General features: G+C 45.7%; 3 protein-coding genes across 3 annotated transcripts in view; 1 reads left to right on the forward strand and 2 right to left on the reverse strand.

Moving 5' to 3' along the window:
• Nucleotides 1-185: 185 nt before the first annotated feature.
• Nucleotides 186-2,291, reverse strand: LOC119213920 (tubulin alpha-1A chain-like). The gene is made up of 4 exons (XM_037465158.2): nucleotides 2,186-2,291; nucleotides 1,629-1,851; nucleotides 1,391-1,539; nucleotides 186-1,311 (listed from the first exon to the last, which is right to left on the reverse strand). Exons 1-4 carry the CDS (start codon nucleotides 2,186-2,188, stop codon nucleotides 331-333), a joined length of 1,356 nt encoding a protein of 451 aa, XP_037321055.2. The 5' UTR covers nucleotides 2,189-2,291; the 3' UTR covers nucleotides 186-330.
• A 1,295-nt stretch (nucleotides 2,292-3,586) lies between these two features.
• Nucleotides 3,587-5,173, reverse strand: LOC119213919 (tubulin alpha chain-like). Its single transcript, XM_037465157.2, has 3 exons — nucleotides 4,965-5,173; nucleotides 4,727-4,875; nucleotides 3,587-4,647 (listed from the first exon to the last, which is right to left on the reverse strand). The coding sequence occupies exons 1-3, from the start codon at nucleotides 5,143-5,145 to the stop codon at nucleotides 3,670-3,672; spliced, it is 1,308 nt and encodes a 435-aa protein (XP_037321054.1). The 5' UTR covers nucleotides 5,146-5,173; the 3' UTR covers nucleotides 3,587-3,669.
• Nucleotides 5,174-8,985: 3,812 nt separating this feature from the next.
• Nucleotides 8,986-16,916, forward strand: part of ptk7b (protein tyrosine kinase 7b) — a 56,103-nt gene continuing 48,172 nt past the window's right edge. Inside the window, exon 1 of the mRNA XM_037465219.2 lies at nucleotides 8,986-10,160. Within this exon, the coding sequence (XP_037321116.2) occupies nucleotides 10,022-10,160 (139 nt within the window). The 5' untranslated portion in view covers nucleotides 8,986-10,021. The remainder of the gene's footprint in view (nucleotides 10,161-16,916) is intronic.

Below are 16,916 nucleotides of genomic sequence, written 5' to 3' on the forward strand. Positions count from 1 at the left end.
AAAAAGTACACCAATGTGTATATATAGATATGTTTATTGTTTCATGAAAAAGAAAGTTAGGAAAGATTATATTTTGACAGTGAATTTCTTTTAATCTTTCAACATAGATGATATTTATTGATAGTTCATGACTTGACATACTGTATGTTGATATATATATATATATACATCCGTTAAATAAAGTATATATATACATATATATAGCCCCGAAAAATCAATGTAACGATATATAAGATTTAAGCATGACTGTTTAGTGTAGATTGTAAAATGAAAATTCCTCAACAACACTCTACTACACAATCATTTTTGGTTTTATGTATTTATTTCAACTTAATATTCCTCGCCTTCTTCTTCTCCTTCATCCCCGACGCTGTCGGTGCCCACCTCCTCGTAATCCTTCTCCAGGGCGGCCATGTCCTCTCTGGCCTCTGAGAACTCCCCCTCCTCCATCCCCTCTCCAACATACCAGTGGACGAAGGCCCTCTTGGCGTACATCAGGTCAAACTTGTGGTCGAGTCGAGCCCAGGCCTCGGCGATGGCGGTGGTGTTGCTCAGCATGCACACGGCCCTCTGCACCTTGGCCAGGTCTCCTCCAGGGACCACAGTGGGAGGCTGGTAGTTGATGCCGACCTTGAAGCCGGTGGGACACCAGTCCACAAACTGGATGGTGCGCTTTGTCTTGATGGTGGCGATGGCAGAGTTGACATCTTTGGGTACCACATCACCACGGAATAACAGACAGCAGGCCATGTATTTACCGTGGCGAGGATCACACTTCACCATCTGATTGGCCGGCTCAAAGCAGGCATTTGTGATTTCAGCCACTGAGAGCTGCTCGTGATAGGCCTTCTCTGCCGAGATAACGGGAGCGTAGGTGGCCAAAGGGAAGTGGATACGAGGGTAGGGCACCAAGTTGGTTTGAAACTCCGTCAGGTCTACGTTCAAGGCTCCATCGAAGCGCAGGGAGGCCGTGATGGAGGAGACGATCTGTCCGATCAGCCTGTTGAGGTTGGTGTAGGTGGGACGCTCGATGTCCAGGTTCCTGCGGCAGATGTCGTAGATGGCCTCGTTGTCCACCATGAAGGCGCAGTCAGAGTGCTCCAAGGTGGTGTGAGTGGTCAGGATGGAGTTGTAGGGCTCCACCACAGCTGTGGACACCTGGGGGGCTGGGTAGATGGCGAACTCCAGCTTAGATTTTTTGCCGTAGTCGACTGAGAGACGCTCCATTAGCAGAGAGGTGAAGCCAGAGCCGGTTCCTCCTCCAAAGGAGTGGAAGATGAGGAAACCCTGGAGCCCTGTGCACTGGTCAGCCTGCAGGGAAACCATTCATATTTACTCCAAGACTCATGACACCTGAAGTAAATTGTGAGGTATTTACAAGTTAGCTCACCAGTTTTCGAATCCTGTCCAGAACCAGGTCTATGATCTCCTTGCCGATGGTGTAGTGACCGCGGGCGTAGTTGTTGGCGGCGTCCTCCTTTCCAGTGATCAGCTGCTCAGGATGGAAGAGCTGGCGGTAGGTTCCTTGACGGACCTCATCTGGAATTGGAAGAAACGCACAATACAGCGATTCACAAATCCAACTCATTGATGGAAAACACATTTTTGTATCCTACATTTTTATCTACCTATGACCGTTGGCTCCAGGTCCACAAACACGGCTCTGGGAACATGTTTTCCAGCTCCAGTCTCACTGAAGAAGGTGTTGAAGGAGTCGTCTCCTCCTCCGATGGTCTTGTCACTGGGCATCTGTCCATCCGGCTGGATGCCGTGCTCCAGGCAGTAGAGCTCCCAGCAGGCATTGCCTATTTGAGCTCCGGCTTGGCCGACATGAACAGAGATGCATTCACGCTGCAGGACGAAAAGGTTTGGACTTAAAGAGCTTTTCGCTTACAATTTTTATCAAACAAAGCAATTCAAGAAAACAATAACTAGCTGCTACAGGATTGAGATCAACAACCACTTTGAAGCTCCAGAATTAAACAGGTCCAGTATGTTTTACACTACAGAAAACGCTGCTTTGTTTTGTTTTCTCTGTTCAGATATTATGGACAAACACAGACTATTAAAGAGCACATAGTATATTGATCCAAAGCTAATATGTCTTTCTGAGGTGTTTTTTCACATATCTCATGTAAAGTTCGCTTATGTTTGGTACTCAAACATAAAATAAATAGGTCCTCACCATGTTTTCGTTGCTCGTAGCAGTCCCTCGTTCACCTGAGATGAGTGGCTGGGGATGTTGTGTCAGTTACAAGTGCACCAGAGCTGCTTTATAGCTAGGCATTGCTAGGCAACAGCCTGCCATGTTATGGTAACTGGAGGAGCTCTGTAAGCAAACAGCATCTCGTTCCATGAAAGACGAGGAGGAAGATGAGGAGGAGAAGAAGAAAAAAATCAGCAGGAGTGCTCCCCTGCTTGGATAGAAGGAATAACGGCTGCTCTGACACGGATGGGTAGCCATCAACAACGAGAAGAGTGCCTGTGAAATATGAACCATAGTGATCCGCCCTCTTCTCCAGTTTCACATTTTACATTTAGTTGTTGCAGTGAACAGGTGGGGGTCCAACGTTTTTCACAAAGGCTGCTTATTTGCCTGCTGTTGGTTCAAACTCATGACCATCTCAGTTAGAAGACAAGATTGTACACATGAAATGTTGTTATGGAGCACTGTTTAAATTATAACATGACATTTCCTGTTAACATAGCTCACTCTGAGCCTCAGTTTTCTTGTCATGCAGAGGGAAGAAACCAGACACCTCCCAAGAGTGACCTGAATAGGCTTTTGTTACAGATCACTGTTGCATAACAAGTTTGGTCCTGAGTCATTTGCAATGCAAAAGTAGCAGACCGCCTCCTGGGGATAACTAGAGAATACACCTCTCGAGGGCAGATAATGTTTGGGATCAAAGTTTCTTTTGCAGTACTTTTCAGAACATCCATGTGTGGTACGGATATAGTCAGACTTGTATTACTCCAAAGCAAAGGATACATGCAATACATACATCTCAATTAGAAAAAGATAAGGTGTTCTGCCATAGGAATTTTTCACAAGAGCTTTAGATATTGTTTTCAAAGACTTCCTCCAGCTGCAGAATGAGTATTGGTTGATCAACCTGCTTTAGAAATAGGTCATTCAAAACGTTTACAATTGGGCTCTTGATGGCATTTCCCACCTAACTGGAAAGACATCCTAGTCAGTGAAAAAAAATATTGTGTTTATTTAGACACGCACTATTGTTTGAGTTTAATTGTATGTTGTCTGTCTGACTTCTGCGTCTGAGGGTAACCCTGGAGACGCAGGGACAAACTTCTGGCACCTGCCATTGTGAGGGCTGCCAAAACACGCCCCCATTTAGATTCCCTAGTTACTCTGTCCTCAGGTTTGTTTGATCTTGGAAGGGAGTTGTTCTCAGCATAGAGTAAGTGTGAGAAACTACTCATCAGTACACAATAGGGAGGTGTTGATTGCAAAGTTCCTGCTAGGCTCCTTATTGCCTCGAGACAGAATTCATTACCTTTTTTAGCCGGTTTTGGCACAAATAAGACACTTAAATGTTTGTGGATTTGCTTTATTCATATAATTGTGTGGATCTATTTCAGTCTGGTGACAAAATTAAATACAATGGTGGCTTAACTTTGTGAATCCAAGCACTTTTCTTTGACGCCTTAGTATTCCTCTCCCTCTTCTTCTTCCTCACCGACACTGTCGGTGCCCACCTCCTCGTAATCCTTCTCCAGGGCGGCCATGTCCTCTCTGGCCTCTGAGAACTCCCCCTCCTCCATCCCCTCTCCAACATACCAGTGGACGAAGGCCCTCTTGGCGTACATCAGGTCAAACTTGTGGTCGAGTCGAGCCCAGGCCTCGGCGATGGCGGTGGTGTTGCTCAGCATGCACACGGCCCTCTGCACCTTGGCCAGGTCTCCTCCAGGGACCACAGTGGGAGGCTGGTAGTTGATGCCCACCTTGAAGCCGGTGGGACACCAGTCCACAAACTGGATGGTGCGCTTTGTCTTGATGGTGGCGATGGCAGAATTCACCTCCTTGGGCACCACGTCTCCGCGGTACAACAGACAGCAGGCCATGTATTTACCGTGGCGAGGATCACACTTCACCATCTGATTGGCCGGCTCAAAGCAGGCATTTGTGATTTCAGCCACTGAGAGCTGCTCGTGATAGGCCTTCTCTGCTGAGATAACGGGAGCGTAGGTGGCCAAAGGGAAGTGGATTCGAGGGTAGGGCACCAAGTTGGTTTGAAACTCCGTCAGGTCTACGTTCAAGGCTCCATCGAAGCGCAGGGAGGCCGTGATGGAGGAGACGATCTGTCCGATCAGCCTGTTGAGGTTGGTGTAGCTGGGACGCTCGATGTCCAGGTTCCTGCGGCAGATGTCGTAGATGGCCTCGTTGTCCACCATGAAGGCGCAGTCAGAGTGCTCCAAGGTGGTGTGAGTGGTCAGGATGGAGTTGTAGGGCTCCACCACAGCTGTGGACACCTGGGGGGCTGGGTAGACTGCAAACTCAAGTTTGGATTTTTTGCCGTAGTCAACTGAGAGACGCTCCATCAGCAGAGAGGTGAAGCCAGAGCCGGTTCCTCCTCCAAAGGAGTGGAAGATGAGGAAACCCTGGAGCCCTGTGCACTGGTCAGCCTGCAGGGAAACCATTCATATTTACTCCAAGACTCATGACACCTGAAGTAAAATGTGAGGTATTTACAAGTTAGCTCACCAGTTTTCGAGTCCTGTCCAGAACCAGGTCTATGATCTCCTTGCCGATGGTGTAGTGACCGCGGGCGTAGTTGTTGGCGGCGTCCTCCTTTCCAGTGATCAGCTGCTCAGGATGGAAGAGCTGGCGGTAGGTTCCTTGACGGACCTCATCTGGAATTGGAAGAAACGCACAATACAGCGATTCACAAATCCAACTCATTGATGGAAAACACATTTTTGTATCCTACATTTGTATCTACCTATGACCGTTGGCTCCAGGTCCACAAACACGGCTCTGGGAACATGTTTTCCAGCTCCAGTCTCACTGAAGAAGGTGTTGAAGGAGTCGTCTCCTCCTCCGATGGTCTTGTCACTGGGCATCTGTCCATCCGGCTGGATGCCGTGCTCCAGGCAGTAGAGCTCCCAGCAGGCATTGCCCATCTGGACTCCGGCCTGACCGACATGGATAGAGAGGCACTCACGCTGGAAGAGAGCAACAAACAGTGGTCAGGTTACAAAGGCCTTGAACCCCATGTGGGACTAAATGAGCAGTAGATTAACATGTCATACTTTGACATTTCTTTCTGACCTTTTTGCATCAAACTCTAAAACTTACCATGATTTTGAAATTCTGCTGCTGACGTCTAGGATCTGCAGGGAAAATGTGCTGTTAATGTTAAGTCTCCCCTGCTACTTATAGTTCCTCCAAACTTGGTAACTATGGTAACAAGCTTTGTTGTCTGGTGAGTCGACTGGCTTAATCATTCAGCTGCTCCGCCACACATCAGTAACCCTCAGTGAAGCTCTGAGCTAATGTATAACCCCGGCCCCCCACATAGGTCAAGCTCGTAAACTTTGTTGAATACACAAGCAACAAAGTAAACAGACCATTGTTTTAGTATTTGTGGAGCGCACCGAGATTCAAGAGTCTCCATGGAGATACAAAGAGATGAGCTTATCTAGACCTCAGAGTCAAGGAGATTGAGGAAAATGAATGAATCCCTCTTGTGGCCAATGAGGCAGGGTTAAAGAGCCATACTGGTTTATGTTGATTTGTGCAACACAGTAATAAGAATTAGACATGGAGCCTGCTCCAGCTGTCTAATGTAAAAATTAGTGGCAGACAATGGATGTTTGGAGTGGTACAACAAAATGCAAAATATGTTTAAGTAGATATGTTTTTAAGTAGATCGCATATGTTGATTGCTCTGTAAATTCCCTAAATCACAAGATTGCTGTGTTATATACAGAGCAGAAGAAGCCTCGGCAGTCCTTCCCTGTCCTCCCCCTCTCTACGAGGCCAGTTGTGTTTTCCACATGATTGGGTGTCCTGTTGCTATGGAGATACCGAAGGTCACACTATGTTCACTGCAATGTTTGATTACTGTTGCTGCATATTTCTATTGAGAGATGGAGTTCCAGTATGGAGGCTCCATACATCATAGAGGGCACAATGAAAAATGTGTGCACTTGATGCAATAGAATATGTGTATGTTGCAGCCAGATGCAGTTGCCAACAACAAAACAAAAGAGCTCATGTTTGTTCCCTGTAGTCAAGCAGCAGAAAAACTACACCAAACTACTTTTACTGTACCTCAAATTGATTGACTGACTCAAAGGCATCCTCTGCTGTTTGAAGTGCTGCAGCACATTGACGGACATCTACTGCATAATAGCGGATTATGAATTGTACAATCGTACATATTAAACTAGTACTTTTGGAATATAAAACCTTGCCTGCATATAGAGTGCAAATGTATTAGTTAGTGGATTTAAATTGAATTAAACTTAAGACATACACAATAAATATGTGCCAAATAAATCACTTTAAACAATTTAAAACAGTTAACAGAAATATACAAATATAAATTTTGTCATTGGGCTGATTTCACTCTGTAAGCAAAAGGATGTATTGGTAAATAATACTTTGATAGATTTGTTCTTTTGAATAGAAAGATATTGAAGTGTATTTATTTTATTTTTCCTGATACATTTTTGCTTTCTTTCTTGTTTTTTCTTCTGCCCATCACTAAATTCCCTCAGAGGCAAGTATGGGATGATTGATCCTTTACAGGTGAATCAGGAGCTCATACTGACAACAAACAGAATACTCCCAATGCTCTGGATCACCGACTGGTACAGAGCAGTGACTTATTTTAGATTAGCGATGTGTAGACAGGTTTTATATTTAACAGAATGTGGACTCATGTACCTAAACCATGAGAGTTAGTCAGGAAGTTAGTGTGAGGAGCATCATCCACTCGATGATGCTCCTCACAGGTCCAACTGCACAAAAGCATCACTGCGTCATTCTTTCAGCAGCTATTTCATGATGTCACCGTATCACATCATCAGAAGTTGAATATGAGTGACGTTATTTACGAGATGCATTATACAATACATATGGCTAACTTGTTCAATGGGCTTTTCAAAAAAAACATTTTGAGGTACAACTTTTATTTGTAAAAAGACATCAGTGGAACAGCTTCTCATTCCCGGTAGTTGTGTGGCATTCTCAATAAACTGCCCATCGATATCTTGTAAAAGTGTCTTTTTCTTCTCATGAGGTCAACCTGTAATACTTTTTTGCCAAATGCAACGCTGATTGAGTGTGTCGGCATGCTGACCTGTTGTTTCTGACAGCATTGGACTAGAAGTTCTATGTTTTTGTTCATGTTTGCTCCACATAAACTGGGGCAGCTTTACGAACTCACAGACTCCCAGTAACTGTGAGGGTTTAGTTCATGGTGACAGGATATGTCTTATGTCACAGCAAGGTGCTGTCCTGTCCGTATTTATACCATTTTATTCACAGTCTTTTATCAGGTGTTGGTAAATCCCTGAGGGTTCAGAGTTTAAGGCTTTAGGGGGCAGGTTGGGATTGAGCCTTAATCTTTGCCAGAAACATGGTCTGATTTGACAACGTTACCTCCAGCTGGTGATACGTCTGTATTGCATTTTGCTGACCATGTTAACAGTTTGTGTTGTGCTTCTCAGCAAAGCCAGAGGACACAAACTGTCCTGCCAGGTTAGTTTGGTATAAACGCACACTATGCAGGACAGCTGGTGTGTGACAAGCAGAAGATTGATAAAAAATCAATGGATGGATATATTATTGATATGTATATATATATATCAAAATTAAGCTTTGAACATCATTATTTTTATTACTTGCTGATTTTTTTAATACATGTAAATAGTCATAATATATTTACAAAAGAGACAAATAATAGGAGCAAATTCTCCCGATTTAAGACAAAGTCACATATTTAGTGACAGATGTTTTTGATTATTCTATTGTGAGAATAGTTGCTGATTACATTTACCAAATCCACAAAGCTCTAATTGCAGAGGAAATCCAACACTAAGCATAAGCATTTCAGCATCTGGATGTGCAAACTGAAGTTACTACAGGAAATGCATTTACAAATCCAGGTGTTTCTGTGTCTTTCCATTAAATGCTCTAAGATTTCCATTTTATGGTTTTGCATATTGAGGTTTATTTGTAAAGTGAGGTGTTGGTTAAATATGAAACAGGAGTACAATGAATCATGTGGCTTGTTGGAGATTTTTCTTTAATAAAATGTTTTTTTTTAAATGAAGTTTTAATTAATAAAACGGCTGCTATATTGACTTCTAATGCTTTGAAATTCAATAATGTTTTTTCTATAAAGGTTTCTCTTCCACTGCAGAAAGAAAATACAGAAATATTCTTTCATTAGTTTAGATCACTGAGTACTGATGGACACAACCATGAGGATGCTCAAACTATTGTTTTAATTTAATTTGTAATAACTATATACATTATATTCTGATTATGAATTCACAAACAATAGACCTCACCAGGAAACTAATGGGAAAACAATTGAGTGTCATTGTTGGCTGAATGTGCATCTGTTTGGATCTGATCAATCCCATATGTCACAGATAATGCTCAATCGCAAATAGAAGTTCTTCTTTTTCTGAAATCGGGAAAATAACACCCAATATGTTCTATTAATATTTGTTTTTTCTATTCTTGTATGAGATTGTATGTGGCAGAGGTATCTTTCGATTTTTAAACCGTTCTGAATTAATTGGCTTTAAAAAGATGACAAAATCAAAGGTGACACTGCGTTGACCCAATTTTCATAATTCAATATTTTTATTTTTATTTAATCATTTCAATCACATTAGATCAAATCTGGATGGACTGTTTTCTTTAATACTTTGAATATCATGTACGACATGAAATTCTACCCCCGTCCAATTAATGTTAACAGTGATCCATTTGAACCAGGGGGTCGCAGTGTTGCATCCCTTTTCCCAGATCGGGAATGGGCACCGGAAGTAGCGCTTCAGGGAAATTTTCCAACAATAATTACAGACATTGTTGCAGGATGTTTGATGTTTCAATTTCAAAATAAAATCCTTTTTGTGTCGAGGGTTTGGGTTCTGTAATGTCAATTAATATGACACCTCTAACATTAAAATGGGAATGATTTGAAGAAAAATATACATGCTTGTGAAAAAAATGTAGAACATTTACTTGTGAAAAGACAAAGGGAATAAGTATGGATGTATGGTTAATATGCATCTATGAAAGTGTCTCATTTGGCTCAAAAGGGCTGAATTTCCAACGGAAAACCTTTATTTTTATATAGGGTCAATGTCTCTACACAACACAACATCATTATAGGTCAAACGATGGCAAACAAACATTGTGGGAAAGTACTCCGGCTACAAATGGACATTTATCTTGAAAGTCCCCGCAGGAACTCACGTGTGCTGTTTCCGCCCACTTGACGCTGGTGTGAAAAAAAAAATCACACAGGCGAGTGGGAGGAAGACAACTTAGAAACACCGCGGTGCGAAACTCCCTCTCGTTGCAGACTGAATTGGCCCGGCGGTGTGCGGCTCTGGACGCGGGCGGACTGCGGGTACTCGGCCCGGCTTGTAATGACCCACGGCGGCCTAAGCTCCCCGCAGCCCTCCGCCCCGTAGGATACCGCCAAGTTTCAACTTTTGCATCAAAACTTTGGGCGGCTGTGAACTCGCTCCGTGGGTTTGGTCCCTGGCTGGCCTGTAGACCCGAGGCATCCGACCCCACATGTCTCAGCCTTCTTCCCCAAAGTTCACCACAACCACCAGGTGAGCGTGGCCGCGTGACCCCCCACGCACCCGTAGTCCTGCGTAGGTGAACGCGGTTAGTTTTACTTTTTTACGCACACGGGGGACGCGCGGATCTCTTTGTCGCTCCCTCTCCCCGACCCCACGGCTCTCCCGTAGCCGAAGGAGAACGAAGACACCGGGGAGCCGCCGAGCACCGGGAGCCGTCATGGATCTACCGAGAGAGCGCGCGACCCGGCGAGGCGGCGGCGGCAGCGGCAGCGGCGGCAGCGGAAGCCCCGCGGCGACTGACCGGAGGAAACCACCGGTGGAAACGATGTGCCTCGTCGGTATTCTCTGCCTCCAAGGTTAGTGACGAGCTCCTGCACGGTTCCCAGTGCGCGTACATGTCTAGAGGGAGGAAGAAGAGATCCTGCAGACCACGACATTGACCTCCATGCTTTTCTTAAAGGGCTTTCTGTGGCTGGTTCAAGTTAGTCCAGTTGGCTCACGGCGTGCACGCTGCGCGCACCAGGGCACACGCGCGCGCACACACACACACACACACACACACACACACACCACAGAGCGCCTCCGCCATCCTCACATACTGCTTCAGAAAACACGCTTTTCGATGATTTCAACTTGAGAAGGTTTTAACTTTACATTACATGGTTTGTAGGTGGGGGGTCAATGGAGGAAAGTGGCACCCCTCCCCCATTGACCCGAGTTGGGGTGCGGGGAGGGAGGGTGGGGGGCCTCTGGCTTCCAAAATAAGATGATTCGTTAATTCAAAGTATTGAACCAGAAACATGAACTCCCCAGCACAAACAGTAAGCATAACGATCCTCTTTCCATCCTAACCCAAGGCATTGGACTCTCCATTTTTGATTATCATATTCATAACTGTGTCTGCAAACCCGCCCCCCCCCCACCCAGTCTGTGGCCCCCCAGCGCCTCCATAGGTGCCATTCACATGCACGGGTGGAGAGCAGTGTTAAGTGTCTACCTGAGAGCTCCTCCAACAAAGGGGAGCCAGATAAAGAAAAATTACCATCGATGCCGCAGCTCGGCCTGCAGAGTGAGAAGAAAGCCACGTAAGGATCCTCCCGAGCTCGGGCTAGGAATGCTCTTATCCTGCCAAGGATCCGGCTCATTAACTCGCCGCTCATCATGTCAAAACAGAGTCACTTTTATCTGATCCCCCGCATGCAGACTGAAGCGCGGACGAGCACTGATTGTGTTTCTGCCCGTGCCCGTCAACGCGCCCGCTATAGCCAGATCGGCTGAAAAATTCCTCTAAGTTGAAGTGTCCGTCTGTCGCCCCCCCCTCCCACCCCACCAGCCGTCTCCCGGTGCCCACTTTGGGATGAATGTGTCCTCTGTGTGGCGGCAGCAGGGGAGACGGAGGCTGCTGCTGGTCTGTGTTTATAACATTCATGAATAGAGCCCAGCCAGGTACTGTCATGACAGCGCGCTTTTAGAAAGTGTCCTTCTTTTTTTTTTAAACGGGGGGGGGGGGGTGTCCCCTCCATGTGTTGAAACACTGCAAAGGGCAGAAATGGTGCATAGTGAATCTGTCCACCCCAGACACACTTTTGGAGGCCTGTCCGATTTGCTGATTCAGGCCGCCGGGGTTAAAGGTTTTTTTCATTTTCAGCGCTCTCTCTCGGCTGGGGAACATCTGCATTACAGCTCTCGTGCCGCATGAGTCACTTGGACTCCCGAGCTAAAACTTCACCATGATTTAGAGGCGTGCTGTCAAACTTTGCGGCGGGATTCAATGGGGAGTGCAGATTTATTGACTTGTGTATCTAACCCACTGTAAAGTCAGACACTGCAACCTAACCACAGGGAACAACTGGATTTGTTGTTGGGTCACCAACCCGGTCTTTTCTGTTCTTTCACTAAGCGCTGGTTTACTCCCTGTCCAATCAGAGTGTCCACAGAGCCAACGGGCACCGCGGGTGCATCTCCCTGGCGTGCCCACCCGCCGCTTCATTTTATTATCCGGATGCTTGGCTCAGGTTGGGCCCGCCGTGCCCAGAGGCTGCACACTGGTCCCAGTTCTTCCAGTTCCCCATCTCATCCAGAGGGGATGAGAGGATGACGCCTCGTGTGTTGTGCGGGGTTGGAATTTGTCTGTTTACCATCGGGCGGCTGTTTACAGTCCTGTGGTGGAGGACAATCGTCAAAAGGAAATCGTTGGAATTTCTTCATCTCAAGCTCAATCTGACATCTGTATCTCTTGTGCACAGCTGTTGAAGCAGTAAGCTGCTGTAACCATATTCGTGGTTTTTATTAAATTACTAGACCATTTTGAGGAATACGGTCGTTTTTTGTCTTTTAAATTCAGCAATTCTGATGTAGTCATTTTTTCCTTTCCAACCCCATTACTTATTTCACTAATTGTTCTACTGAGGTTGGAAATTCCATGAACATCTGTGCACATTGTGCACATTGCAACATCTAACGCCATCCCCCAACAACGGCACAGGCTTCATCTTTCCTCCTGTTGTTATGACAGCGAAAGGAAGTGATTTGTGGCTTCCAGCTTTCTTTTAAAGTAGTGATGATTCAATTTTAGCAGTAATTGAAGTTTTGGGATTTGGAGCGAGTTTCAGTTAAAAACTAGACAAAACTCATTGGTCCTTGAAGGCTTTTGTTACACAGGAAATTGACGCGGCATGTGGTGCCTCAGTGTTTGGACCGCACGGATGAAAACAAAAATCTATCGGCTGAAATCCACTAAAAGCCATCCACTGTATCTTCTAGTCTTGTACGGATTCTGAAAGCATTCTTTATATGATTTATGGTGATTCATTTCGTCAATATCACGCAGTTCTAGTTTGTTGTGTTCCTATTGGTCGGTGTCGTTTCATTAAGTCTTCCACTGTACGGAGACGAGCTGCACGTCATCCCGTAGAGGAGAGATGACGGTTGTGTACTATTGCTTTATGCTCTATAGGGCCATTGTTGTAATGTACCAGGGCTGCTTCAACGACCACCTGAAGCTCTTAGGAAGCACGGAGCACAAAGTGATGGGTTAAATCGATAAGATGTGCTTGTCGGTGTGTTCGTGAAAGTCACCGGGTATCGGACGGTGTTTGTTCAGGTGAACTGGAGAGTCCTCTATGCCACTCGGGGGGGGTAGGGGGGGGTATTTTGCAGTCGCTTCGATGTTCCACTCATGGCAAGCCAATATCTTTAGTTTTGGGGCCTTTGTCAGCTCTAAATTGATGCAACCGTCGCCTCGTTTCCCATTACTCCCAGTGCGTGACCCCACTGTGGACAATTGTGCCAGCTGTTCCGTCTTTGAAGACCTCAAAGAGGACCACGGTGCCTCGAAGACGCATGTCTGACAGAAACGTGCAACCCTGCCATAATATGTGCATTACCTGTAAGGCTTTTCAGATATTTACGCCCCTTGTTATGATTGCCCCAAAAGGGGAAAATGTGCTTTATTTCCGCTTCATTTCTACTCTAAATTGTGATGAAAGTCATTGTAAACGAGTCATGGTTCAATAGTTGTCTAAATCCCTCCACACACAGAGGGAGGTCAATGAAGGAAACTACTTCATTATGGGCGTAGTTTATAATATCCGGTAATGTTTTTCCAATCTGCACCATCAGATGCTTGGTGTGTGTGTGCCTCTCTCTCTTCTTCGGTCCGTGGGCCGTCGTGGGGGCCAGTCTTATCTGGGGGGGGGTCTATGTTGTTGCTGTTGACTTTGTTGTGTTACATTCAGCAACGCTTTTCTTCTCCTTTTTTATTTCTCTTCCTGTGGCGTTTCCAATTGCATCAACATGCTTCGGTTGGATAGTTTGCCAGAAGCGCTTTGTAATTTTCCGCGACACAACTCTCAAAATGACATTTCAGTAATGCAAACGGCCCCAGACTTCAAAATATTATTTTTTAAAAATATAATTTGTATTAAGGGAGCTCATAATTTAAATTGCATGTAGCCCTACAGCGACTAAGTGTCATAACATTTTTTTTCTTTTTCGAGCCAAAACTGCCAAACATTTACTAGTTCCAGCTTAAAAAGGGGAAATGCTTGGTGTTCTTGTTCTTTTGGGGTTTTTGGAGAGTTGGCCAGACAAAACTAGTTATCCTAAACCGCCTCCTTGGCGAATGTGAAATTACAACAGGCATTTCATAGACCTGAAAAGTGTTCCTTCATTTGTCTACTATTTAAGTTGCATGTTTTCATGTTGGAAATCCCATCCCGGGTCCTTTCTGTCGTTGCTGGGATCAGGTGGAGCCGTTCTAGCCTCAAGTCAGTGATCCCTCAGTAATGAGACATTTTTGCTCTTATCAGATCCATTGGCTGACCGTCTTTAACCTCAACACGGGCTAATCTGACGTTACCGCATCACTAATCTGCCATTAGCGATAACCTATGGTATCTTGTTCACTTAAAAAAAAAAAAACTACAAATACAGATGTTATTGGCTCGCCGCTCATATGTAACCCACCCGACAGTCGTAAATCCCTGCGACAGCCCCCGACCCGCGGGGCAGGTGTGGGGCCCTGCGGGGGAGGGGGGGGACCGCACCGCCTTCAGAGGGGAAAATAAATCCCTGTTTTGTTCCCACGTTGGGGCCAAAGCATGCGCAGTGCTGCCGCCGCCGCCGCATTCAAATGCATCTGATTGAAACGTGCAGGAATGCCCAATTTGGCTTCGGCCCATTTAAAGGGAAAAGGGGGGAGGTGGGGGGTGTTGGGGAGAGGAGAAAGGCGTCTGGCATGCCATTGCATAATCCAAGCGGCCATTAACGCTTTGTGTCCCCGCAGGCTGAATGAACTCATCGTAGCAACGGGCCACAGGCAGAGTGACACTAGGCAGCTCTCAATCAGCCCTCCGCTCCTCCCCAGCAGGTTTAAACAGGCTGAAAAGGACACTGGTGTTTAATGGAGGGGGTGTTTGATCCCCTGATGAATGGGGTCGGCTGGCTACAACTGACCTTGCAGAGGTTATGAGAGAATTTATTCAGCAGTTTGTCTGTTTGATCCAGTTGACTCCGTCCTGTTGCTCCACGTTATGCCCGCTCCATCTTTTCCGCTGCGGCAGAGCTTCAGAGGCCCGATCCGTCTCCATGGCAGCGGTACCGTGTTTACCTGGAGGCCCTGGTACCTGACTAAAGCCGCGGCGCCTTGGATCGACCCTGCATAATGTACGAGTTAAGCCAGTGGCTTGGAGCCCGTGAATGTTGGAGGGCTTTCCGGTTCCTTTTGAATCCTCCCTCACACATTTTTGGATGTGAGCCAAGTTGCGTACAACTGGCGCTGTGCTCCCAGGCTTCGGAGGAGCACGGTTGTTCCTCTTCAAGAAGAATTTCCCACCGTAGCGTTCAAATTTCAAATAGTCTTTGACTGTGTGGATGAGGAAGGGGAGGAAAACTTCTTTCTTCAAGGTTAAATTATGTGATTGACCAAGAGAGTACAACATGTGCAAGCTGGATATGCGGGTCACATGTCCTCTACTTAACTGTGTGTTCTGCATAACGCTGGGATTCATCTTTTTGGGCTTTCTTGTGATCTAACCTCATTGTCTCCGCTGTACCTCAATGTAATATCATGTAGAAGACTGAACAGGAATAAGAAAAACAGAACCCCGAATAACAAAATGGCCACACAATCAATCTCCAATTGGGCCCAGAGAGTCATTCACTGCTATTTAGACGCATTGGTACACTTTGCTGTTCTGGTTGTTTCTGATCTTTTGTGATCCGTGTGAAAGTGTGATTTTTTTTAAATGGCATTACCTCTGTTTCAATGTGCACGTCCTTCTGCTACCTGCCCTGTAATCAGCGCTGAATATGTGAGGCCAGTCGATTTTATTCCTTGGCGCCGTAATCGGCCGTGAAACCTCTGCTGACCCGAGGTCTGTTACCCAGCCGCGTCCGATGATCATTCATCTCCTCTCCGGCGCCCGGCCGCATTACCACATCCTGCTCCGCATTGTTCTGCATTAGTAGACAGTAATTACCCACAGCAGAGATTACACAGCCAGCATAGTTTATTTTCCTTTTGCTGCGTGTTTTTAATTATGTTAAACAACCTCATCGCCAGCCGGCTTCATCTCGCCTCCGCTCTGCCGCGGCGCTCGCACTACGTTTCACCTTCCTTCGCTCCTTTTTTTTCTATTTTTTTTTTTCCCCCCCGTTGTGTTCGTTCCACCTTCCCGAACTGTGCCAACTGCTGAATGTCTTTAAACCCCCGCTGTCCTCTGTCTGAACCTCCCTGTGAGTCTTCATTCAAACCAGACTAACGGATACAAAATACATCATTTCTGACAGAGGGATGGCACATGCAGTGTGGGTTTGCTGCATGAAAGGTTCTCTTTTTTTTGTGTTGTTGAAAGTGCACGTCTTGTCCCAGTATCTGGTAACGGAGCTGAAATGAGTCCACGCTTGTGGGGAAGCCTGTTCGATTTTTTTTTTTATCCCAACAAAAAGCCATTCTCTGACAAGTCTGGACTGACACACAGGAATCCGCGCCCTTTGCCCCTTTGTTTCTGACCGAAAAGCCCTATTTTTAGTATTCTTCAGCTAGATGGAGGGTGTCTGTGTTTGCATGTTTTCCCCCAGTGCAACACGAGGCCAAGGTTATTCCTGGACCATCTGCTACACAAAGGTGCTTCCTGTTTGTCCCTCTCCTGTCCAACCTTCCACAGCGCTGCAGCCTTTCTGGAGCTGCCTTTGAGGTTTATCAAGAGCCATTTCGTTGTGTGCTTTCTGTTCTTGATCAACAATACCGCTTCAAGCCACTGACATGTATATTCTGGGTTTCCATGGAGAACTTCCAGTCTGCTGCAGTCTAAGAGCTTTTTCTTTTTGAAGGATTTCTTCCCGCTGCCAGAAATATAAGCAGTTGTATATTGATATGAATATCTGCACATAAAGGACATGTGAGCAAGTATAGAAAAGTTTCTTTTTAAATAAATCAACTGTAGGCAACTTTTTGAGATGATAACCCTTTCATGCTCTGCTGCCATATCGTCCGTTCCTGCAGTCTACATCGTTCGATTTAATGAGTGAACCATTTTAGGATCGCTGCATCACGAAATCAACCTTTTTTTTTTAATTAACCATAACCTCAGGCTTATTAAGCCAAATAG

The sequence above is a fragment of the Pungitius pungitius genome, chromosome 13 (assembly GCF_949316345.1).
Source record: "Pungitius pungitius chromosome 13, fPunPun2.1, whole genome shotgun sequence".
Taxonomy (NCBI): Eukaryota; Metazoa; Chordata; class Actinopteri; order Perciformes; family Gasterosteidae; genus Pungitius; species Pungitius pungitius.